A 25832-nucleotide genomic window follows, 5' to 3' on the forward strand; every position below is an offset into this window, starting at 1 on the left:
CGCAGCACTGCTGCTGCATAAGCTGTGGCTCTTCTACTTTGTAACCCCTGAGGGGGGGTTAAAGGTGACTTTTGAAATCGGTTCAATTAGGCTTCGGCCTACACTCTGCTCCACCTGCAGAGCCCGGGCTCCAACAACGCTAGTTGCTGTCCGGAAGTGCTGGCTGCACAGAGCCAAACACCTCGCCAATGTGTCAGTGGGGTCCAGCACCGCCAGCTGTTCCCCTGCTGTGTAGCCGGCAACGTGTCCTGCAAAAGCCACGCAGACACAACAGACCCAAAGCTGCCGCCAGTGCAGGCTTCGGCCTACACTCCCCTCCCCCTGCTCCTCCTCCTCCTGCTCCTCCTCCTGCTGTCCCTGGGCTCTAACACACCGCCAGTTGGGGCCCAGATGTGCTAGCTGCACAGAGAAAAACACCAGCCAATGTGTCAGTGGGGTCCAGCACCGCCAGCTGTTCCCCTGCTGTGCAGCCGGCAACGTGTCCTGCAAAAGCCACGCAGACACAAGAACTGAAATTGAAGGGAACCTGTCCCCCCTCCCCCAGGCGTTTTTACGTTATCCAGCCACCTTGTACAGCGGTAATGCTGCATGTGTGCAAGGTGGCTCAGAAACGTATTCTCCTCGCACATGTGGAACTGAAAACACGTCTGAAATGTGTCCTCTGTGTGACCATTTAACCGTCCCGGTGGTGTGACTTTCCTTTGTAATGACACGCTGCAACCCCCTTGGTAGCGCTGCCCGTCTTCTGGCATCATTGTTTGGCTGGCTGCGCCTCTGCGGCCGCCCTGACCCACACAACGCCCCTCGGTGTCTTATTTATTGGGACTGCGAGGGTGTGATTCATGGGCAGGATCAGTGCATCAGTTCGCCTGTCCCTCCTCTCCTTCCGCCTTCTTCGGACTGTGCGGCTTCATGGCCGTGGCATGCGATAAGGGATCAGATGACGCCGCACAGTCTGAAGCGGGTGTAAGGACCCGAGTGTGAGAGGCCAACATATGTGCTGCGCCAGGCCCTGAATCCCAGCCCCGCAGTGTTTTAACAATGTTAAGACACTGCGGGGCTGGGATTCATGGTCATCGCGAACCGCACCGGCCGACATTACATGATGCCAGAAGATGGGCAGCGCTAACGGCGCTAGGCCAGGGGATAACACGACAGCGCAGACTCCTGTACAGCAAATAACAACGCTCGGGAGGCTGCACCCAGCACCAAGGTGGGATTCTTGACACCTGTGCTGCGTCTCATTACAAAGGGAACTCGCGCCTCCATTACACAGTTTGACTGTATAAAGGGCTGAATGTTATACGTGTTCCATTCAGCGTGTGCAAGGAGAAAAATTACAAGAGCAACCTTTGACTTGCGCAGCACTGCTGCTGCATAAGCTGTGGCTCTTCTACTTTGTAACCCCTGAGGGGGGGTTAAAGGTGACTTTTGAAATCGGTTCAATTAGGCTTCGGCCTACACTCTGCTCCACCTGCAGAGCCCGGGCTCCAACACCGATCGTTGCTGTCCGGAAGTGCTGGCTGCACAGAGCCAAACACCTCGCCAATGTGTCAGTGGGGTCCAGCACCGCCAGCTGTTCCCCTGCTGTGTAGCCGGCAACGTGTCCTGCAAAAGCCACGCAGACACAACAGACCCAAAGCTGCCGCCAGTGCAGGCTTCGGCCTACACTCCCCTCCCCCTGCTCCTCCTCCTCCTGCTCCTCCTCCTGCTGACCCTGGGCTCTAACAAACCGCCAGTTGGGGCCCAGATGTGCTAGCTGCACAGAGAAAAACACCTCGCCAATGTGTCAGTGGGGTCCAGCACCGCCAGCTGTTCCCCTGCTGTGCAGCCGGCATCGTGTCCTGCAAAAGCCACGCAGACACTTGCTCTTGTACCTTCTGCTCCCCATCCTGGTTCCAGTACCGTCAGCTGGTTCCGGGCAGAGCCTTTGGCTTAGGTGCCTCCCTTTGGTATCCGAGTTCCACCAACGTCAGGTGGTCCTTGGTAGTGCTTTCAGGCACGGGTACCTCCTGCTTAGTAACCGGGTTCCAGTAACGTCAGCTGGTCCTCGGTAGTTCCATTGGCTCTTGGACCTTCGGCTACCCATCCGGGTTCCAGCACCGTCAGCTGGTTCTCGGCAGTGTCTTTTGCTCTTGTACCTTCTGCTCCCCATCCTGGTTCCAGTACCGTCAGCTGGTTCCGGGCAGAGCCTTTGGCTTAGGTGCCTCCCTCTGGGTATCCGAGTTCCACCAACGTCAGGTGGTCCTTGGTAGTGCTTTCAGCACAGGTACCTCCTGCTTAGTAACCGGGTTCCAGTAACGTCAGCTGGTCCTCGGTAGTTCCATTGGCTCTTGGACCTTCGGGTAGCCATCCGAGTTCCAGTTCCATCAGCTGGTTCTCGGCATTTTCTCAGCCTTCTTGTACCTTCTGCTACATTTCCAAGTTCAAGAGACTAAACACAATGACCCAGAAGACCACCCCTAAGATGACGACGACACCAGAGACGACAACCACCGTGATGACGACGACCCTGGAGACGATGACCCCGAAGACCACCCCGATGACGACGACCCCGGAGACGACGACCCTGAAGACCACCCCGATGACGACGACCCCGGAGACGACGACCCTGGAGACGACGACGACCTGGAAGACCGAGAAGCAGAAGAACAAGAGGCTGCAGAACAAAGAGCAGAAGAACATTAAGCATAACACTAAATATCAGAGCAAAAAATATTATCTAAATTATAAGCAGAAGAAGACTAAGCAGTGTATGGGGGTGAGTCCGTTCCTCCTCGTGGTGCCCCTGGATAAAGCCTGATGCTGCAGGCCAAACTGAACGCGGACAAATGTAACTGTTTTGTGACAGGCAGAACGGAAGGTGTAATCTTCAAACTTTTATAGATAACAACTACGGGAATGCCTGTCACAAATAAGAATATGATGAAGAAGTTGAATATGATGAAGATAATAGTAAAATAAAAAGAATATGAACAATGTAACCCAAAAAATAATAGGTAGAAGATGAAGAAGAAGATGAATAAGGTGAAGAAGTTGATGTCAAAGAAGCTGATGATGAGGATAATTAAGAAGAAAGCGTGGGAGAAGTAAAAAAGAAGGTGAAGGGCGTGGAAGTAGTGAAACATCAATATCTGACATAAAAAAAAAAAAAAAAACATAGTCAAATTCTTTCTAACGCCGAACTTCATAAAAAAAAATAAAAAATCCTGCTATTCTATTACATTGGGCTAAACCTCTGTCCCTTTAATATCTCCGCCACGTCCCCCAATACATCCTACAATATTCTTAGTTGTTTTCCTTCATGTAGAATGAACCTACAAGTGTATAAAGGGTTTATTTTAATTCCGATATTTTCGTCCCATTGACTTGCATTGGGATCGGGTATCGGTATCGGATTGGATTCCGATACTGTGACGGTATCGGCCGATACTTTCCGATACCGATACTTTCCGATATCGGAAAGTATCGCTCAACACTAAACATGAGCAATTGTAAGTACACAGTGCTGTATCATATGATGATTGCAATATATTAAGAAGATACAAATTTTGATGGGAGTGCTTCTTTAATAAATGTGTGCAAATGTCATTTTAAAGGAGGAGAGAAGGAAGTAAAATAAGTTATTACATATTAGATAAATTCATAACTTTGCAGTGCCTGGATGATAATTAAATATGCAGGTATCACCACCATATTGGTCATGTGGGTGTACAGCATTTCATTGCTGCAGAAATATATATAAAAAAAAAGACTAGTGGGGACCACCAGAGTGGTGGAACTGTAGTGACCGAACATATAGCAGGTGAGTTACGGTTTTCTTTATTTTTTCCACCATTTTCACACATTCCCTGCTGTTAGACATGGTTTAAACAGCACTTGGCAATATATAGACTATTGTGCGCTAAATGTGATTTAATGAAGCAATGATTCAATGCAACAGGAACATTGCAGTCTCTGCATACACACATGGACAAAATTGTTGGTACCTTTTTTTTTTTTAAGTAAAAAAAGTTCACAATGGTCAGTTAAGTAACTTGAAACTAACAATAACCTTTAAACATACTGAATTAGGTTATTAATATATATATATATATATATATATATATATATATATATATATATATATATATATATATATATATATATATATATATATATATATATATATCTCATTATAACTAATGAGAATCATATTGGTTTTTTTCTATTGAACCAAAATTCAAAAACAAACTAAGAAACTAGCCTGGACAAAAATAATGTTACCCTTTATTTATTGTTTTGTTGCACAACCTTTTGAGGCGATCATTGCAAACAAATTATTTATTTCTGTATCTCTCCATGGGGCTTCTGCACCTGTCCAGAGGTATTTTGGCTCACTCCTCATAAGAAAACTGCTTCAGCTGCCTCAGGTGTGATGGTGTCTCCTCCAGACTGAGGGTTTTAGCGCCTTACAGAGATGTTCAATATGATTTAGATCGGCTCATAGAAGCCACTTCAGAATAGTCCAATGTTTTGATCTTAGCCATTCTTGGTTCCTCCAACAGAAAAATGACCCGAATACACAGCTAAAAACATCCATGACCTGCAACTCAAACCGTGGGTACTGACACTGGGCAGAACATTTTGCTCCAGAATGCCTTGATATTTCATTGTACCAGTTACATATTCAAGACACCTTGTGCCAGATGTAGCAAAGCACCTCCACAACAGGACTGTGCCCTCTCCATGTTTCAGGGTAGGTACAGTATGGTTTTCTTTGTATGTTTAAGTTTTGCATTTGTGAACATGGAGCTGATGTGACTTGCAAAATGGCACCAATCTTGCCTCAGCTTCTAGAAGAATGCCCTTGGAACAGATTTTGTGGCTAGTCAATGTGCATTTTAACAAATTCCAGTCTCACTTTTTTACGATTTGCTTTCAACAGTAGTTTTTAAGCTTGGTCGTCCTCCATGAAGTCCACTTTGGTCAAGAAAGCGACAGATGGTGTAATCTGACACTGATGTACATTGACCTTGGAGTTCACCTCTAATCTCTTTGGAAGTTGTACTGGGCTCTTTGGTTACTATTCGTATTATCCCTCGCTTCAATTTTCCATCAATTTTCCTCTTGCGGCCACATCCAGGGAGGTTGGCTACAGTCTCATAGACCTAAAACTTGTGAATAATATGTGCAGCTGTAGTAACAGGAACATCAAGCTGTTTGGAGATGATCTTATAGATTTTACCTTTAACATCTTTTGCTATCATTTTCTTTCTAATCTCCTGAGACAATTCTCTACTTAGCTTACATTGTTCCGTGTTCAGTGTGGTTCACACCATGATACCAAACAGCACATCAACTACTTTTCAAGCTTAAAATAGGCAGAATGACTGACTACAAGCTTGTAGACAAATGTGATGCTAATGAAAGCGTACACCTTGTTTACCATGTCTCTATGGTCAAATTATTTTTAATCTTTTTTCTAAGAGTACCATCATTTTTGTCCAGGCTATTTTGATAAGGACTCAATCACATGTCGTTTTTTTACGCACAGCATTCGTACCTTGGACAGTCTGTGTAGCTGTGCACATCACCATGAATTTTTTTCAAACTGAACAGTCCCTGCAAAAAATGTAGAGACATGTCCAATATTGATCACAATGTTGGATCAAACTTAGCAATAAAAATCTATAGGCCTGTACAAAATAAAAAAAATAAATAAAAATCATACAGCACTCGGATGCATCTGTGTGACAGATAGAAGGTAGATGAACTTTTTTTCACATCAGTGAAAAAGAACTGAGGAAACTGATGAAGAGCACTGATGAAGCGGATGAAAAGCACTGATTGTCTTTGGTCCATTTTTCTGATACATCAAAAAAACTAGTCTTAATGAAGCCTTTGTTTTTTTTTGTTTTTTATTTTTCCGTTGAACCACAATTCAAAAGTAATGTCAGATTTTCATTAGTTGATATTTAGTAAATATAAAAATTGATAATTACTTTTGTTAGTTTCAAGTCATTTATGTGAATATTGTGGGTTTTAATTACTTTAACAGAAAGGTACTGACAATTTTGTCCACGTGACACTTATGCATATACACATGGAACGTTTTAGAAACATCTTAAAAGGGAACTGGACAGCTGAAAGAGTCCAGCAATCCAGGGCAGCATGTATCAGGCTGTCGCTCTATGATTTCATCCATATATGTTTAACTCTGAAATGCTTCAGAGAAAAATAGTTTAATAGCCACTGAGCTGCATGGGAGACTAGTCAGACAGGCGAGTCAGACCGGCAGGCAGTCTCTTGTATGGCTTGGGTCCTGGTGGCTATTAAAATGTGTTTTTCTCTAAAACTCTGCAGCGTTTCAGTGTGAAACATATTTGGCTAAAATCACACAGCCATGGTATGAGACATGCTGCCAGATCCACGGGCAGAATGTATCAGCATTAAGTGGTCAATGCACTGAAGTGTTACTAAAAGGTGGATCGCCCAGTAACTATATGCATATTTATATAACAGTTCTAAAGCAATGCATTAGCAGGTAGCATTTACCAAAAATGCAATGTGAAAGCGCCTAGCTTTTTCAGTAATTTTGTGGTATGGAATCTCAGCTCCAAATTGTGGTTGCAGTGCTTGGGGACATCTATTGTGCTAGTGATCAGGAAGTTTTCAAGCTGCTAGACCTCTACAGAAGCTAGCATTTATATTACTTAACATATCACTTATCAGGGATATTTGCTGAAATATCTAAAACACAAAAGGAATCTCTTAACAAGACAACCTCTTCTGTGATGATCTCTATTCCAGTGCTTAGGGTCTGGTAGGTAAAGTTTCAACCAGCATCAAGATTCCCCTGCAGCAAAATTGTATCATCTATTCAAATGAATGAGGAATCATGCAATAAATGGCCTATGGTGCTATTGATACTTTCTACCCATTTTCAAAATGCCGAAAGCCCGTACAGACCTAGCCTGATACAGCTAGAGTCAACAATGTAGGTAAGAAATCTCAATCTGGAGATTAGGACAGATCGTCTACATTGATACATTAAGTTGCAAACTGTTACATACAAAAACAAATATGATACACATGTAATTAGTGATGAGCGAGTGTGTTCGTTACTCGGGTTTTCCGAGCATGCTCGGGGGTTCTCCGAGTATCTTGGGCGTGCTCGTAGATTATGTTTGCGTCCCCGCAGCTGCATGATTTGCGGCTGCTAGACAGCCTGAATACATGTTGGGATTCCTTAACAAAAAGGCAATCCCTGCATGTGCTGAGGTTGTCTATCAGCCGCAATCATGCAGCTGCGGGGACATAAACACAATGTACGAGCACGCCCAAGATACTTGGAGAACACACGAGCATGCTCTGAAAACCCGAGTAACGAGAACACTCGCTCATCACTAGTAAAAATCAATTAGCTCTTACCATCCCATGCATCAAACATGTCAGTGATGAAATAATCCACAAATGAGATCTGAGATTTCGGAATACTGCACGTATTCCTGTCAAACACCGGCATTACCACGGGTAAACCTTGTCGCTTCTCTTCATCTGTCTAGAAAATAAGAAAAATGTACATAGGAAAGCAGGATCAGAGTGGATTTATGCTTCATGCCGTGTTAATAAATGGTATCAGGGTCTGACTGGTACTAAAATTCAGCCCTGTTATTTTAAAGGCCACAGGCTCATGCTGTAACCATCCCCTTTCCTAAAATGGGGTCTCTGTTACTAGTATTACCATGCTTGAAGGAAGTAAAGATTTACTAATGCCTAGATTTCCAATAATACCACTATACAAGATATAATAACAATAACAACAACAACAACATCATGGTGGTGGCAGCATCATGCAATGGGGTGTTTTTTCAGCTGCAAGGACAGGACGAGTGGTTGCCACTGAAGGAAACATGAATGCGGCCAAGTACAGAGATATCCTGGATGAAAACCTCATCCAGAGTGCTCTGGACCTCAGACTTGGCCGGAGGTTCACCTTCCAACAAGACAATGAGCCTAAGCACACAGCTAAAATAACAAAGGAGCGACTTCAGAACAACTCTGTGACCATTCTTGACTGGCCCAGCCAGAGGCCTGACCTAAATCCAATTGAGCATCTCTGGAAAGACCTGAAAATGGCTGTCCACCAACACTCACCATCCAACCTGACGGAACTGGAGAGGATCTGCAAGGAAGAATGGCCGAGGATCCCCAAATCCAGGTGTGAAAAACTTGTTGCATCATTCCCAAGAAGACACATGGCTGTACTAGCTCAAAAGGTGCTTCTACTCCATACTGAGCAAAGGGTCTGAATACTTATGACCATGTGATATTTCAGTTTTTCTTTTTTTAATAAATTTGCAAAAAATTCTACATTTCTGTTTTTTTTTTTCAGTAAAGATGGGGTGCAGAGTGTACATTAATGAGAAAAAAAAATGAACTTTTTTTAATTTACCAAATGGTTGCAATGAAACAGAGTGAAAAATGTAAAGGGGTCTGAATACTTTTTGTACCCACTGTACATGTGGCTAACCCCTTTCATATTGCCATTGTAGATAACTTTTGGCTGAAACTTTGCAGTATCACGTATATTGATTTGATTCCTATAAAAACTAGACGCAATGGGATGAAACTGAATGGGAGGAGAGACATTAGATATTAGCAAAACTTTTTGACAGTTGGGGTGATCAATGAGTGGAACAGGCTGCCACGAGAGATGGTGAGTTCTCCTTCCATGGAAGTCTTAAACAGAGGCTGGACAGACATGTCTGGGACGTTTTAGTGAATCCTGCTTTGAGCAGTGGGTTGGACCAGATGACCCAGGAGGTCCCTTCCAACTCTACCATTCTATGATTCTATATAAAAGCAGAGCACCTAGAGGAAAGCCAAGCAAACAAGGGGAGAACATACAAACTCCTTGCAGTTGTTGTCTTTGGTGGGATTTGAATCCAGCACCCGAACGTTGCGAACCAATAGCGTTAACCACTGAGCCACTGTGCTGCCCATGTCCATACTGTTCAGAGATACAGGACTACAATGTCTTTCTTACCTGTGCAAAATACTCTTCTGATATCCTGCCTGCCCACTCAATGCATTGCTCCAGCGCTCGGCATGGGTTGGAGATATCTGCACACTTGATGAGCATCCTCTTTATAAGTATTCGATTTTCTGGAGATGTCAGTATGTTTTTGACAGAGTCATCTTCACTGATGCTTCCCTATGTAAAATTAAATGTAATTATCATCAATATATGTAAACACCAGAAACTTCCAACTACTCACTGCCAAGTCAGGAAGTTATAAAGTCTACCTACATCACTGATTGCATGCCCAGTAGGAAATACACTTATTGTAGGTTTAACATCTGAAGGAAAGCAGAAATAAAAGACAATGGGGCGGGGCGATGTAACGGAGCTGAACAGACGCGCCAGGCTGGAGCTCCCATAATCCTGCAGAATCCTGCGTTATATACTTACCCCGGAGGGATTCGGTGAGCACCGCTGGAATCCTCTGGGTGCCTGGGGGTCCCCGGCTTCTGAGAGGGCGCGAGGTGCGGCTTCGGTCGGGCGAGATCCCCGAGACACGCGGACGGAGGACAGAGAAGACAGGAGGCGGCGGCCATTTTCCTTGCAGCGCGCGGTGGAGTCGGAAGGCGTGAAGTGTGCCCTGGGGCTCAGGAGGGAGCTGGCTGAAACTTGCCACAACTAACGGAGGTACCGAGGGGAATTGTGCGGTGTGAGTCCTGGAAGACGGACCCCGTACTCCCCCTCGTTGCTGCCGCACTATATTATATAGAGCCGACTGGCTCCGGTGCCGCCCATAACATTAAAACCTCTCCCCTGCACGGCTACCCAGACAGGAGTTATAAATCCGCCGTGATCTCCGGACAGCCGACCCTATAACTTGCGCTCTGGGAGACAGAGCCTACAACTAATATAAGAAACTGAGCCTTATTTGTGGTGGGGGCTGCTCCTGGGACTCTCCCCTCCTTTGTATCCATAGTGGTGAGCTCTGCACTATACTGCTGCTTCGGCGAGGTTGCACAGGGAGGACCCTGCCGGCTGTGCATTGTGACTTGGTGGCTTGTTAACTAAGTCATATTCTGCTGCAGTGATATTTTAATCCTTAACACTCATTATGAGCCGCTCTAAAAACTCGGGCACAGCTGATAAACTTAAAAAGTTTGCACGACTGGATCCACCTGATAGTATACGTTCAAAAAAAACTTCTCCTTCGCCTGTGAGCAAACTTGAAAACCAATCAAAAAACTATGCCTCTGATGGTGAGGAGGATGGAGATCAGGAGGACTTGACACTGAAACAGGCATCCGAGCAATTGATGCAAGCTATATCACTGACCAGGACATCACTATCGGGGAAGATAGAGGAGGTGCACTCTGAAGTGGGGCGCCTCAGACAGGACATGCAGACCATGGGAGGACGTATTACAGAGGTTGAATCACGTGTGTCTCGCTTGGAAGATAATTATGGGCCTATGGAGACTAAATTGACAAAGGTAGCTGGCTCTATAAATGCATGGAAACAGAAGGCGGACGATCTTGAAAACAGACTGCGACGGAATAATATTCGCATCATTGGCCTGCCGGAGCGGTCGGAGGGTCAACACCCCGAAACATTCCTGGAGGATTGGCTTAAGGATACTTTGGGTGATGGATTCTCCGCCACCTTTTCTGTGGAAAGAGCCCATAGAGTGCCGACAAAGCCTCCCATTCCCGGCGCTCCACCGAGACCCTTTCTGGCACGTCTTCTTAATTGCAAGGACAGAGACACTGTCCTTCGCTTGGCTAGACAAAAAAGTCCTATCAAGTATAACAATGCCACTATCTCTGTGTTTCCAGATTTCTCCATGGAATTGCAAAAACAACGATCTCAATTTATGGAGATTAAAAAACGGCTCAGAGAGAAAAACATCTTATATTCAATGCTCTACTCTGCCAGGCTCAGAGTGGTATACCAAGGCTCTTCTTCCTTTTTTGCAACTCCAGCTGAGGCTGAGGAGTGGATGCGGTCGTTTGTGGGGGCGGGCGGGGGAGGAGAGAAATCCTAAGAGGACCGCTGTCTTCATCTATCTAGAATTTGGAACTTTCTCGCCGGATTTTCCTTGACGGTGAGGGGAGCTCCTTTGCCAGCGTCCTGGGAAACAACTTTACCGAACTCTGCGTTCAGAGATGGTATCCCCTTTTTTGAACTGGGTTATGTGGAGCACGATTTTTTGCTCCCTTATGAAGCACTTCTTGCTTATCAATGTTTTGATTTTGTTTATTGTTAGCTACTTAGAAATTACTGCCATGTTTTTCTCCACTACAGGTGTAGCAGAAGTTCGACGTGACACTATACATTCTAAACTGATGAGATATGGCGTCTGACATAACATGCATGACGTGGAATGTAAGGGGCCTTGGGTCACCTCGTAAGAGAGTCAAAGTATTTTCTCAGATACGACGTTATCACCCTCATATAGTAGCTTTGGTCGAAACACATCTGACTAGGGACTCAGCCCGTTATGTGCAAAAACCTTGGGTACAATGGTCTGTGCATGCATTCCACACTAGTTACTCTAGAGGAGTATCTCTGTTAATTCATAAGGATATCAGATGGGAGGTCAGAGAGGTTCGGAGAGATCCGGAAGGTCGTTTTGTGTTTGTGTACGCGACTGTGAATTCAGAGGACTATGTTATAATATGTATATATAACCCTCCCCCTGCTAAGATGTCGGTTGTCAAGGCGGCAGTTGACTTTGCCTTAAATTATCCAGATGCGCATGTTCTGTGTATGGGAGATTTCAATATGCTAATGGATGAATGTATGGATAGACTTCGGCTTGATGGGAAGATCACGGATGTAAATCCTTCACCATCTGGATTGTCAATATTCATGGAAGGTACTGGTTGGTTAGATCTCTGGAGAACATGCCACGCCGACGTAAGGGAGTTTACTTGTCACTTATCTGTCAGACGCACTTTATCTCGCTTAGACTATATATTTGGCTCTAGTGGCCTGGCGGTACGGGTGGGAGAGGTGTGTCATGGGAATAGAGGTGTCTCAGACCATAGTCCAGTGATTCTTAAACTTAAGCTGAGTCGGGTGAGGAACATTATAAATTGGAAAGTGAATCCATTCTGGCTGAAGTTAATAGGCCCGGAAGACCGGACTGTTGACCAACTGGACTGTTTCATTACATCCCACCCTATGCCGCAAAATATTACTATTCTTTGGGATGCCCTCAAAGCATATCTGAGGGGTTGTTTGTCCTCTACCATCTCATATATTAAGCGCTTGACCTCAAAGGAAGATGATGACATGGATAGACGTTTGAGAGACTCGGAGGCGGCCTATATAGCTAATCAGACAAGTGAGAACAGGACGGAGTGGTTACACTTGCACAGACTTCATAGTCAATATACGGACACTAAATCCAAGCGTAAATTATTTTTAACTAAGCAGACTTACTTTGAACTGGGAAACCAGTCCAGTAAACTCCTAGCATATATGGTACGTCAGCACAATACATCCAACACCATACTTAAAATCCGGAAGTCAGACGACTCTGTAGTGACCTCGACAGATGACATACTCCAATGCTTTTGTGATTATTATAAAAAACTATATAGTTCCAAAGGAGATTCTGATACTTTGGAATGCCTAAATTATCTATCAGACTTAGTATTCCCTACGTTGAATGCTGCACAGCAAGCCTTTTTAGACGCAGACTTTACTCTTGACGAGGTAAACAGCGCCATAACAGATATGGCTTCTGGCAAGGCGCCAGGCCCGGATGGTTTCCCTATAGAAGTATATAGAAAATATAGAGATGCTCTGGTTCCAATTCTTTTGAAAGTGTTTCAGGGGATTTGGGAGGGTGGTTCCTTGCCGGATTCTTATTATGAAGCAAATATCATAGTCTTAAAAAAGGAAGGGAAGGACCCCCTAGACTGTGGATCTTATCGCCCTATTTCACTAGTTAATGTGGACTATAAGATTTTCACTAAAATTCTAGCTACTAGGTTAAATACGGTAATATTAGATATAATACATCCGGACCAGACGGGTTTTATGCCGGGCAAGAGTACCTCTATTAACATCAGGAGGGTTCAGTCAATAGCTCAATATAGTACGTTGGTACCTGAGAATAAATGGGCCATGGCCTCGCTGGACGCGGCTAAGGCATTTGATTCTCTTGAATGGCCCTTCCTATCTGCATGTTTACAACGATTTCAATTTGGTCCTAAATTCCAAAAATGGATTGCAGCATTATATTTGAAACCAAGAGCTCGGATAATTATTAATAATTCTATTTCTGAATCATTCCCCTTAGAGAGAGGGACTCGCCAGGGATGTCCTCTATCTCCGGCCTTGTTTGCCCTTGCAATAGAGGCCTTGGCGATTCGTATGAGGTCCTCCCCACTTATTAGGGGTATTACGATAGCAGACCGCACGGATACTATTGGTCTATATGCGGATGATATGGTGGTGTTTCTTGATGAGGTGGAGGAGACCTTGCCACATGTGATTAACACTATAGAAGGATTCGGTAGGCGTTCAGGATTATATATTAATTGGGACAAATCTGCCTTGATGCCTCTTTTTCAAGGCTCGGTGACACACCTCAATACTTTATCCCCATTACCGGTTGTTACTAGCTTTAAATACCTAGGAATAATTATACCAAGATGTAGTAGACTTGATCTACAGTTTAATGTTTTCCCGTTGCTGGAGCTTGTTAAACATAAATTTGCAATATGGAGTAAACTGCCTTTATCTGTCTCGGGCCGCATAAATTTGATAAAAATGATACTTCTCCCGAAGCTTAATTATTCCCTCCAACATAGTGCAGTACCGGTCCCCAAATCCTTTTTTGCCAACTTGAACTCATTAACTACATCTTTTATTTGGGGAAGAGCTAGACCCAAACTTAAATTATCCACCTTGCATAGATCTAAACCGATGGGAGGGGCGGCGTTGCCAGATTTCTTCTTATACTACTTAGCTGGACAACTTAGAGCTCTGGGAAAATGGATGCCGGGGGGAGATTTACCGAACTCAGAACACCATCTGGCTCAGGCTGCCAAGATCAACTGCCCGTTGGGTTTCTTGGAGGTGAACAAACCCTCTGTCTCTAGATTACTGCCATTGCTTCGGCTGGCAAGATTGATTTGGCGACAAGTGAAAAGGGTAATTCATTTTGATGGTATTGTAGCTGAACTGCCATTATGGGATAATTAATATTTCCCGAGCTTGCTGAATCACCCCTCCGCTCAATTCTGGACACTGCATGGTGTTTCGTCGCTTAATGATCTTTATGAACAGGGAACCCTAATGTCCTTTGAACAAATGCAGCATAAATATGATATACCGAGACCTCAGTTCTTCCGATATCTTCAACTCAGATCAGCGATTCAGTCACGGTTTCGTAGCGTGGAAATGGCACAAGCAATGTCCTCTTTCCCACTGATAGGGATCTTCAAGTCACAGGGACCCCGGGGTCTTATCTCCGTATTGTATACTTATATGTTGTCCGTGGGTGCTGATGCTACCTTACTGCCGATAAGGGAAAAGTGGAGGGTCCTGATACCCGATCTGCAGGGTGAGGACTGGGAGATGGCCCTTGAGTCCCCAACCAGGGTGTCACCCTCGGCTAACAATAAAATGATACAGTTATATATTTTGCATCAATCATATCTAACCCCTCTGCGACTATTTAAAATTGGGTGGTGCCGGTCTTCAGAATGTATTAGATGTCATATGGAGGAGGCGGATTTCATACACATGATATGGGAATGTCCAGTTATTATGACTTATTGGAAAGAGGTGACCTCGTTGTTGCCTTCCCTTGTACAAATTCCTGTTCCCCTGACCCCATCAGTGTGTTTGTTTGGGATACTGGAGGAGGAGATGTGGGGCCACCATGTTCAAATTTTTTTGAGAGAGACGCTTTTTCTGGCAAGAAAATTGATTGCCTTGCGTTGGATGGGCACTTCACATCCGTCTCTTAGGGCCTGGATAGAGTTGGTAAATCTAATCGTGCCATATGAACGCACTTTATACCAAAATAGAGGCTGTTTGGATAAATTTAATAAAATCTGGGACTTGTGGAACTCGTCATACCTCACTGTGTCATCACGTAGTTGAGAGCCTAGATTCTGTATAGTAAAGACTTGAGAAACCGAGTGTTTCACGCTGAACATTAAAACTGCTATGCTAAGGTGATGGAGACCGTTTTGTTTTGTTTAGGCAGTAAGATAGTTTGAGTTTTAGGATTTTCAGTATATGTGACATACTATTATATTTCAAATTTGCATGACTCGATCGGTGTATAAAGTATTATGTTGATGAATCTATCTTTATGATGTACCTGCACTGACATGGAAATATGTAAATTGTGTATGTTCATGTGAATTTAGTGTTCTAATAAACGAATTTAAAAAAAAAGAAATAAAAGACAATAACACCTTCCTTTCTAAAGTCCACAAGCAACAATAGAAAGTGGGTATTTTAGAGAACATTCTTCATATGGTCATCAAGACTTTTTCTAGGTTAATGACACCGAACATTTATCTTGGCATTTGTTTATGGATGCACATCTTAATCCCTTAACGACTGTGACACGCCTTTTAACGGCGGCAGTTAAGGGTACTTATTCCTCGGAGAAATAATGGTATCGCAACCCCCTCCCCTCAGGAGAAATTGCACAACAAATTGTGTGGTCCACTTTCTCTTGTTACCCTTGTGAAAATAAAACAGTTTGGGTCTAAAGTAATTTTTTTTCTGAAAAATTGTTTAAATGTTCATTTTTTCCTTTCACATTGCTTAAGTTGTCGTGAAACATCTGGTTAGTAAACCTCTTTGAATGTGGTTTTGAGCACCTTGAGGGGTGCAGTTTTTAGAATGGTGTCACTTTTGGGAATTTTCTGTCATATAGACCCCTCAAAGTCACTTAAAATGTGATGAGGTCCCTAAAAAATGGTTTTGCAATTTTGTTGGGAAATTTAGAAATTGATAGTCAACTTTTAACTCCTATAATTTCCTAACTAAAAAAAATTATGTTTCCAAAATTGTGTTAATGTAAAGTATTAACTATTTTGTGTGACATAACTCTTTGATTTAAGGACACAAAAATTAAAAGTTTTAAAATTGCAAAATGTTAGCCAAATTTCAATTTTTATCATAAATAAATGCAAGTCATATTGAAGAAATTTTACCACTATCATGAAGTACAATATTTCACAAAAAAGAATCTTAGAATCAGTGGGATACTTTGAAGCGTTCCAGAGTTATTACCACATAAAGTGACAGTGGTCAGAATTGTAAAATTTGGCTTGGTGATTAAGGTCAAAATTGGTTTGGTCACAAAGGGGTTAAAAAGCCAATTCCATAATTTGCTGGAGGCATTCAATATATAAAATTAGAAGATAACAATCCAGTGTTTTTTCTTAAAATACATTGACTTTAAGGGTACGTCTCCACGGTCCGTTTCGCCGGCGGGATCGCCGCAGCGGCGAAGCCGCTCGGCGCTAAGTCCCGCCCCCTTAATGGGACGCGATGGTGCCGGATGTGTACAGTACACATCCGGGATCATTGCACCCCTCGCCATAGGGCCCTGTGTTATGCCTTGCGGGGACGCTGCGTCCCCGCAAGGTGTACGGACATGCTGCGTTCTGAAAAGACGCGCAGCATGTCCGGAGTCGCAGGGCCGCCGCGTGCGGGTTTCAACGCATAGTGGAGACGGGATTTCATAAAATCCCCTCCACTATGCAGGAACATCTGGATGCTGCTTGTTTGACGCTGCAGCGTCAAACAAGCAGCGTTTACTGACCGTGGAAACATACCCTAAGCCAAACAAAATGCTGATCCTATGACATTGGGAACCCTTGTAAAAATAATGTTGAGAAAGAACAGGTAGATCTAAGCAGTTCTTGGATTACACGTGAGATACAGTGTCTCCGGTTGGAGGGGGAAGTGGATACCTTGCGTTCTGAACAGGATATAAAGGACATAAGTGTGACTCAGAGGAGAGACAGAAGAAGGTTAAAGGAGGAAGAAAGACCTTCAGGGAGAGAAGATGCCAGTGAGATATGGACTGCAGACAGAGATCCTAGTGTGTGAACAGTTCCTTTCTGGTAACTATGACATTATGTGAATGGCCGCAAGATATAATCTGTCAGCAGGTTTTTGCTATGTAATCTGAGGACAACATAAGGTAGGGATTAAAACACAGAATTCAACAATGTGTGTCATGTCAAGCTTTGCGCTGTTTACTTAAGACTGTGATTAATCACCTGGTGATTATCATTGCTGTGACTAGCTGGCATGCGCTTCCAAGTCCAACTCCGCCCCTTCTGTGATTAGCAGCTCACTGTCAATAAACAATGTACATAGATGTGTGGGCGGGGTTAGCTCTCTCAGCTCTGCTGCATTGCTAAATCTAAACATTCAGACTCCGTCAGAACCGGGGCATCAAGTAAACTGAGTGATACATCGTTGGATTCAGGGTCTGTTTGCCTATATCATACTGCTCTCAGATGAGGAAGCAAAATCCTGCAAACAGATTCCCTTTAAGGAATGTATGCGTCTTTGTTGCAATATCAGAATGATTTTTGAATGGTTATCTGTTTTATCAGTTTTATAATTTACATTTCATTCTGGGTATAAAATGGTTTCCTTTTATACACTTTTTGGTGTTTTCTTGCGGACAGTGCCTTAGAATCCAAGTAGGGATATTGTTGTTGTGCGATATTTTTATCTTTTGATATTGGTATTGCCAATAATAATAGTTCTTGATGGTATTGTTCGGTATCTTTATCATTCAAAATTGATATTGTTCGTGGTATTTCTTACACTAGCATAACATATATAGGGACTTATATATTACATGGCTTCTTAACCATACTTTATGGAAAGTAAATTTTGTTCCAAAAATCTATGCTGCTGGAAATATTGTAAGTTTTCATATCTGCCGTGTTCTGAATTACTTTACTTCTTGTAAATACACATTTAGGAGCAACAATGAATTTGTAACATTCAAAAAATATTTTATAGAGAAGTAATATTTCCCATTCTGCTTACCCCGTTCTCCTCCAATGCAGCTAATGGCTTATTGATGCTGTTGACAAACTTGTTGACATGTTCAAAGTGCTTTGTCATTTCTGTTGCTAAAACCATGTCGATAATTGCTTGACGCAAAGTCCGGTACTCATTTCTGCTCGAATAAGAGAACATGAAGCAGGTAAATGTACATTGATATAGACTATACAAAATGCACACTGGTAATAACACATCAGAACCCCCCCACACACAAATATTAACCCCCCTTAACGACTGCCAATACGCATTAAAACGGCAACCGCTAAAGGACCTTATTCCCGTTTCGCCGTTTTAAAACGGTGATCTGGAATAAGAGTATAGTGCCCCCCCCGATATATATATCGTCTCATAGGAGGGTGGGGGCTGGTCACATGGGGCCTGTCACCATCATTCTCCATGGACGTCAGACAAGTCACAGAAAGAAAGAACAACTGGTAGCCATGACTACTTCAGACTTCATACAGACAGATGGCTTTTACCATTCAGAACTTTGGGAAAGATGTGGAACAAACGCTGATAGGAACAAATGGACAATCTGTTCGTAACTATTTCATCTATTTTATGTTTTGTTGCAATGTGGTTTTTCTGTGGACAATTCAATAAACCACTACATTTTTTATGAAAATATCATGACATTTTTTCTTTAAGAGTATCGCACCTGGTAGAAAGTACTGATTAAATAAATGTGCAAAATAAGCATATTTAACACATGGCAATCCTCGCTTTTTTTTTTTTTTTTTAAATCTCTATCAGCCACGAAACATGCGGGGCCTCGAGCATGTCACTCGGGCACCCACGATACTCTGTGCATAGTGAGCACTTGCGCTCAACACTAATGACGACATTCAATATGATGACCTAATGTTATCAAATTCTGTATAGTACCTTTGGGTTCAAAATCCTCAATATAACCCTGGATAAATGCCTTGAGAGGTGTAGTTTTCAAAATCGGGTCACTTGTGGGGAGTTTCCACTGTTTTGGCACATCAGGGGCTCTCCAAATGCGACATGGTACCCCCGCCATCCATTCCAGCCATTGTTGCGTTCAAAAAGTCAATCTGTGCTGCTTCCCTGCCCAAATAGTAGTTTTTCACCCGCATATGGGGTATCTGCGTACTCAGGAGAAATTGCACTACAAATTTTGGGGTTCATTTTCTCCTGTTACCCTTGTGAAGGTAAAAAAAAATTGGGGCTATTTAAGTTTTTGTGAAAAAAAGTAAAAAATATTAATTTTTATCTTCCACAGTCCATTAATTCCTGTGAAGCACCTGAAGCATGTATAATCTTCTTGAATGTGGTTTTGAGGACTTTGAGGGGTTCCGTTTTTAGAATGGTGTCACTTCTGGTATTTTCTATCATACAGGCCCATCAAAATCACTTCAAATCAAAACAAATTATGTTTAAAAAATGATGCAGATGTAAAATAGACAAATGGGAAATGTTATTAACTATTTTGAGTAGTATAACTATCGGATTTAAAAGCATAAGTATTTAAAATTTGAAAATGGCTAAATTTTCACCTTTTTTGTGCCAAATTTTCAATATTTTCATACATATACGCAAACCACATTGACCACTGACATTAGGTAAAATATGTCTAGAAAAAAACATTTCAGAACCACTGGGATCCGTTGAAGCACTCCAGAGTTATTACCTCAAAGAAACACTGGTCAGATTTAAAAAATTTGGCCTGGACATTAAATCCAGGAAAGAAAATAAAAACTACCTGCTTGTGATGTAAAAGTATTTGCAAACAGGTCCAGCAGCTTTTTCTGATCCAGCTTCTTGAAGGGTCTGGCGCAAAAACGAATGCACCGGAAGAATGTGAACGATCCTATAGCAATCCATTTTCACAACAGTTTCCCTCTGGTGTTTTTTTCCATGCCGCAGTGATGTAAAAAAAAAGCCGCCCTTAGCCATCAGTAGTTGTTTAAATAGATTCAAATTTCATGGAAGACTATATTATTTCATCTGCATTATTGAAAATGGATACAGTATTGACATTGACCATGATGGGGTCAATCCAGGTTGGTGACACTTGGGAATCTCAACATTGCAGCATAGTAAAAACACATAAAAGTAAAGAGATTTTATCTATGAGTAAAAGTTACACATCCTGCAATAAATGAACAGTTTCATTCATCCGTAAATATTATTGCACTAAGTGGCAACTATCTGCTGTGCCATCTTACCTTTCCATGTTTTTGAATATATTGCACTTGTCATCTCTCGTTGTCAGCTGGAACGCCAGCGCTGCATGATGGCTCTCCAACACTGCTGTATCATTGTACAGGATGGCCAGTTCACTCCCTGCATTGCATAGGAATGAATTCGTTCTCCCAGGATGATCCACGTCATGAACAGTGGCAGCAATGAGAGCGGCAACCTCATCGATCTGGTCCAGGCTTTGCTAAACAGATACGTCACATCATTAGTATGGTGGCTTATAGAAGAGTAACACTTGCAGAATTACCGTATATACTCGAGTATAAGCCGACCCGAGTATAAGCCGACCCCCCTAATTTAGCCACAGAAAACTGGGAAAACTTAATGACTCGAGTATAAGCCTAGGGGGGAAAATGCAGCAGCTACTGGTAAATTTCAAAAATAAAAATAGATACCAATAAAAGTAAAATTAATTGAGACATCAGTAGTTTGTGTTTTTGAATTTCCATATTGAATCAGGAGCCCCATATAATGCTCCATACAGTTCATGATGGCCCCATAAGATGCTCCATACAAAATATGCTCCATACAGTTTATGATGGGCTCCATAAGATGCTCCATATTAAAATATGCCCCATATAATGCTCCATACAGTTTATGATGGGCTCCATAAGATGCTCCATATTAAAATATGCCCCATATAATGCTCCATACAGTTTATGATGGGCTCCATAAGATGCTCCATATTAAAATATGCCCCATATAATGCTGCACAAATGTTGATTATGACCCCATAAGATGCTCCATAGACACATTTGCCCCGTAGAATGCTCCACAAATGTGGATTATGGCCCCATAAGATGCTCCATAGAGATATTTGCCCCATATAATGCTGCACATGGCCCCATATAGATATTTGCCCCATATAATGCTGAACATAGCCTAATAAGATTCTCCATACAGATATTTGCCCCATATAATGCTGCACATGGCCCCATACAGTTATTTGCCCCATATAATGCTGCACATGGCCCCGTAAGATGCTCCATACAGATATTTGCCCCATATAATTTTGCACATGGCCCCATACAGATATTTGCCCCATATAATGCTGCACATGGCCCCATAAGATGCTCCATAGAGATATTTTCCCCATATAATGCTGCACATGGCCCCATATAGATATTTTCCCCATATAATGCTGAACATAGCCTAATAAGATGCTCCATACAGATATTTGCCCCATATAATGCTGCACATGGCCCCATACAGTTATTTGCCCCATATAATGCTGCACATGGCCCCGTAAGATGCTCCATACAGATATTTGCCCCATATAATTTTGCACATGGCCCTATACAGATATTTGCCCCATATAATGCTGCACATGGTCCCATAAGATGCTCCATAGAGATATTTTCCCCATATAAAGCTGCACATGGCCCCATATAGATATTTGCCCCATATAATGCTGCACATAGCCTAATAAGATGCTCCATACAGATATTTGCCCCATATAATGCTGCACATGGCGTAAAGCAACGTATGGAGGGCACCATCTAAAGGACTAACTGTCCACACAAGAGGGGTCAATCCCACAGCGTACAAAAACACTATAATTAAGACAAGAAAAAAAAGAGGTGTACGCTAAAGAAGGGGGAGACCACCAAAATAAGTAAACCAATAAACTTTATTATAAAGTGCACACAGACCTACAGCATATAAAAACATTTAAAAACAGAATTATACAATATACTCTGTAAGATGTAAAAAAAACCCCATCCCCCCTAATCATACTGTTAAGTAATGAATATTAAAGTACAGATAGAAATAAACTCCAGCAAACAGATGGTATGCCCGAACCACAAATGCAGCTGAAATGAAAGACACCTGTATAATGAAGGGTGTAAAACTGACTGCAGAAACAGATAGCTGCCAATAGATATAACTATGGAACACCTCCACACATCATCTAAGCGTACTGACAAATATTTAGTACATAGCTGTTGAACATGATCAATGCGCAACCCGATAGAGGGTAAAAAGAGACAGTATAGTCATACATTACTTTGTGCGGCCAGAAACAGCAGGTAGTCACGTGGTCCTATAGATCAAGAGCTGGAGCAGGCAATATGCGACCGAGGTGAAGAAAAAAGGGGGGAAGGAGCCCAAAGCCCAACGCGTGTCGCCACTCGGAGGTGGCTTCGTCAGGAGCAGAGTAAGTGTCATATAATGCTGCACATGGCCCCATAAGATGCGCCATACAGATAATTGCCCAATATAACGCTGCACATGGCCCCATAAGATGCTCCATACTGATATTTGACCCATATAATGCTGCACATGGCCCCAGATATTTGCCCCATATAATGCTGCACATAGCCCCATAAGATGCTCCATACAGATATTTGCCTCATATAATGCTGTACATGGCCCCATACAGATATATGCCCCATATAATGCTGCACATGGCCCTATACAGATATTTGCCCCATATAATGCTGCATATGGCCGCATAAGATGCTCCATACAAATATTTGCCCCATATAATTTTGCACATGGCCCTATACAGATATTTGCCCCATATAATGCTGCACATGGCCCCATAAGATGCTCTATACAGATAATTGCCCCATATAATGCTGCACATGGCCCCATAAGATGCTCCATACAGATATTTGCCCCATATAACGCTGCACATGGCCCCATAAGATGCTCCATACAGATATTTGCCCCATATGCTCTTGCTGCGATTAAAAAAAATAAAAAATTACATACTCACCTCTCAGGCTCCCGCCACTTGCTATATTCACCTGCTCCCTATTCCACCGCCGACTGCTGCTGTGTCTTCCCTGTCCTCTGCACTAATCGCGACATCGCGCCCTCTAACCTGCGAGTCACTGCAGAGGACGCGGAAGACGCAGCGGCGCCGACTGCTCCTGGCGCAGTCCCTGCATGTCTGTTCCCCGGCGCCGGCAGCTTCTTCCTGTATTGAGCGGTCACATGGTACCGCTCATTACAGTAATGAATATGCGGCTCCACCCCTATAGGAGTAGAGTCGGGTCCATATTAATTACTGTAATGAGCGGTACCATGTGACCGCTCACTACAGGAAGAAGCTGCCGGGGAACCAGGGATGTGCAGGGACCGCGCCAGGAGCAGGTGAGTATTATTACACAGCTCCGCTCCCCCTACCCTGCCGACCCCTGGGTGTGACTCGAGTATAAGCAGAGAGGGTTACTTTCAGCCCAAAGAAGTGGGCTGAAAATCTCGGCTTATACTCGAGTATATACGGTAATTAACCAGTGTGCGACTGAAAAATGTGTAATAAGTGAACTAATGCATAGTCATATTTTGGCTGGGGCTACGTGGTGACGTGTAGTGTGCAGGAATATTTAGAAAAGTCGAGCACAAAAACACATCTGAGCAACTTGTCTGTGTCCTTGTGACATGCTACTATTCTAGAGCTGTGATTTTGCAGTAAAAAAGGGCCAAACAGAAATCTCAGAGGCTAGTTGCAGTCGCATGTGACTTACAATGAAGTTTATGGCCAGTGAGTCGTGTGTGACTTGTGATCAGTGCCAGAAAGTCAAACACTTTTGGGAACATTTTCGACTTTGTGTCGCAGTTACAGGAGGGTTGCAGTGCCACTCCATAGGAAACCATTATAGGTGATGCCACAATGCGACACTGCAATATCAGGCCCAGCCATATCGTACACCATGCAGAAAAAAATTCTAATTATATAGACATTACATAGTATGGATGGCACTTAGTTTTGTGGGTGGCAATACACAGGGGTGGAAAACTGGCTGACAGTGTATGGAAGTATTGTGGTGGATATTGTTACATAAGACAACTGGTGCAGACACTGGTGGCGGACATGAAATTCACTATTCCTCTACAAAAAGAGGCTCTGCAGCAGCACAGATATGTAATTAAGGGATAATGTAACCCCGGCTTTACAGTTAAGAATATGAGAAGTCGCCAAAGGGTTCCCTGAACATGGCTTCATGCTTTAGGAAATCAGTGACTGTTACAATTCAAAGTACATATTCTCAAATAGAGTGAAATAATCAGGATTAAATTACAATAATCCAAACAGAACACTGCACTTTACATATGTGGAAGCGAAAACGTACCTGCAATTTTATATGTGAATACTACATTTTTAGCTACGTCAAAGCATACATGCTCTTCATTATGGGAGCCTAGATAAGTGGTCAACAAAATGTTGCACAACAAGCTTGTTGACTGTTTCTAATGATAACCAGAAAAACTTGAAAGGGAACCTATGAGCTAAATATTACAGTCTTCAGCATGAAGGGGTTATTTACAAGGGCTGGATATGTTGGCGGAAATCCATATAACAGTAGCAGCAAAGTAAATAAAAGTTTATCAAAACTTGACCACACTCTTCAGAAACAAATCCACATGAAAATGTGACGCAAATTTAACATTTATGTTGTAGATCAGTTGCAGACTTGTGGATTTTTCCCACTGAGTTCAATATACCGCATTTACAGCGACCTACTAAGAAAGATCAGATATTCACCTCTTAGCCAAGTGAGGAGAGCAGTTAGAATATCTCCTGCTCTGCTGGACATGACGAGGGATTGTGGGATAGATTTGTCTGTAGGTTTCCTGACGCAGATTAAGTCTAGCGCCTTTTTTATTTTAATTTCACTCTATTTCTCCAGGTCTTTTCTGACTCCCTGACCTATTGTTTTGCCAGTCTAATCCAATCTACTGTAATGATGTCTGACAGGCTGCAGCGGTCACAAGGAGAAGACAACATTGCAGGAGGCTGTGCTGTATGGAAAATAACAGAAGACTGGACAAGGGAATTACCGTACGTCTTTATCTTTATTTTACAATATCTGCGGTGGCAAATCTGCACTAAAATCCCCAACCGTGCAGAATAATGCAGGGCGTGACAGGTCCAACAGAGAGAATTACACGCTTTGTAACTGCTCTCCAAACTAGAGAGAAGAGGATCCTGAGAAAGGACCTCACCTATACACTCAGGACTCAATAACAGTGGTAATCTTCCTAGTGATAACTCAACTTTTGTCTGTTCATGTTAATATCACAATAACTGCAAAGCTATAGACATTTTTCCCACCCCACGGGTAATAATCCTTGGGTTTTCTTACCTTCACCCTCTCTTTGCACAGGAAGTAAGCAGTGGCATGTAAGACATCGGCGGAATGTGTTGAATTATGGTATGCATTGCCTGAATGGTAATTGGACTCAATGACATGCAGCCAGGACCTCAGGGTAACTTCTGAGCAGTTAAGGAAGGAACAAACCCCAAACCGCGCAAACATTTTAAGGCCAAGATAAACTAAAGGCCTGCAAGAAAAGCAGAAAATGATTCATTCAAAGGAAGTGGGAAAAAAAAGTTCTACTAGAAATATTACATAAGAATGGCGTGAACTAGGCACAAATAAAGGGATTTTGCAACAGCAACAGTAATGCCAACATATATACAGTGCTCAAAAAAATAAAGGGAGCACTTAAGCAGAATATAACTCCAAGTAAATCAAACTTCTGTGAAATCAAACTGTCCACTTAGGAAGCA

The 25832-nt window shown here is 42.8% G+C and overlaps 1 protein-coding gene across 11 annotated transcripts in view; it reads right to left on the bottom strand.

Moving 5' to 3' along the window:
• LOC143775481 (high affinity cAMP-specific and IBMX-insensitive 3',5'-cyclic phosphodiesterase 8A-like) overlaps positions 1 to 25832 on the bottom strand; it is a 534058-nt gene that overhangs the window by 14524 nt on the left and 493702 nt on the right. For 10 of the 11 annotated variants that reach the window (XM_077263662.1, XM_077263660.1, XM_077263664.1 and 7 more), the window contains 5 exons: positions 25405 to 25603; positions 20275 to 20492; positions 18065 to 18197; positions 9032 to 9199; positions 7414 to 7543 (listed from right to left, as the gene is read on the bottom strand). In XM_077263662.1, coding sequence (XP_077119777.1) covers positions 7414 to 7543; positions 9032 to 9199; positions 18065 to 18197; positions 20275 to 20492; positions 25405 to 25603 — 848 coding nt within the window. Of the gene's footprint in view, positions 1 to 5545; positions 5605 to 7413; positions 7544 to 9031; positions 9200 to 18064; positions 18198 to 20274; positions 20493 to 25404; positions 25604 to 25832 lie in introns of all 11 variants that reach the window. The other variant, XM_077263659.1, reaches the window with a different exon arrangement.

This window comes from Ranitomeya variabilis, chromosome 5 (genome assembly GCF_051348905.1).
Source record: "Ranitomeya variabilis isolate aRanVar5 chromosome 5, aRanVar5.hap1, whole genome shotgun sequence".
NCBI lineage: Eukaryota > Metazoa > Chordata > Amphibia > Anura > Dendrobatidae > Ranitomeya > Ranitomeya variabilis.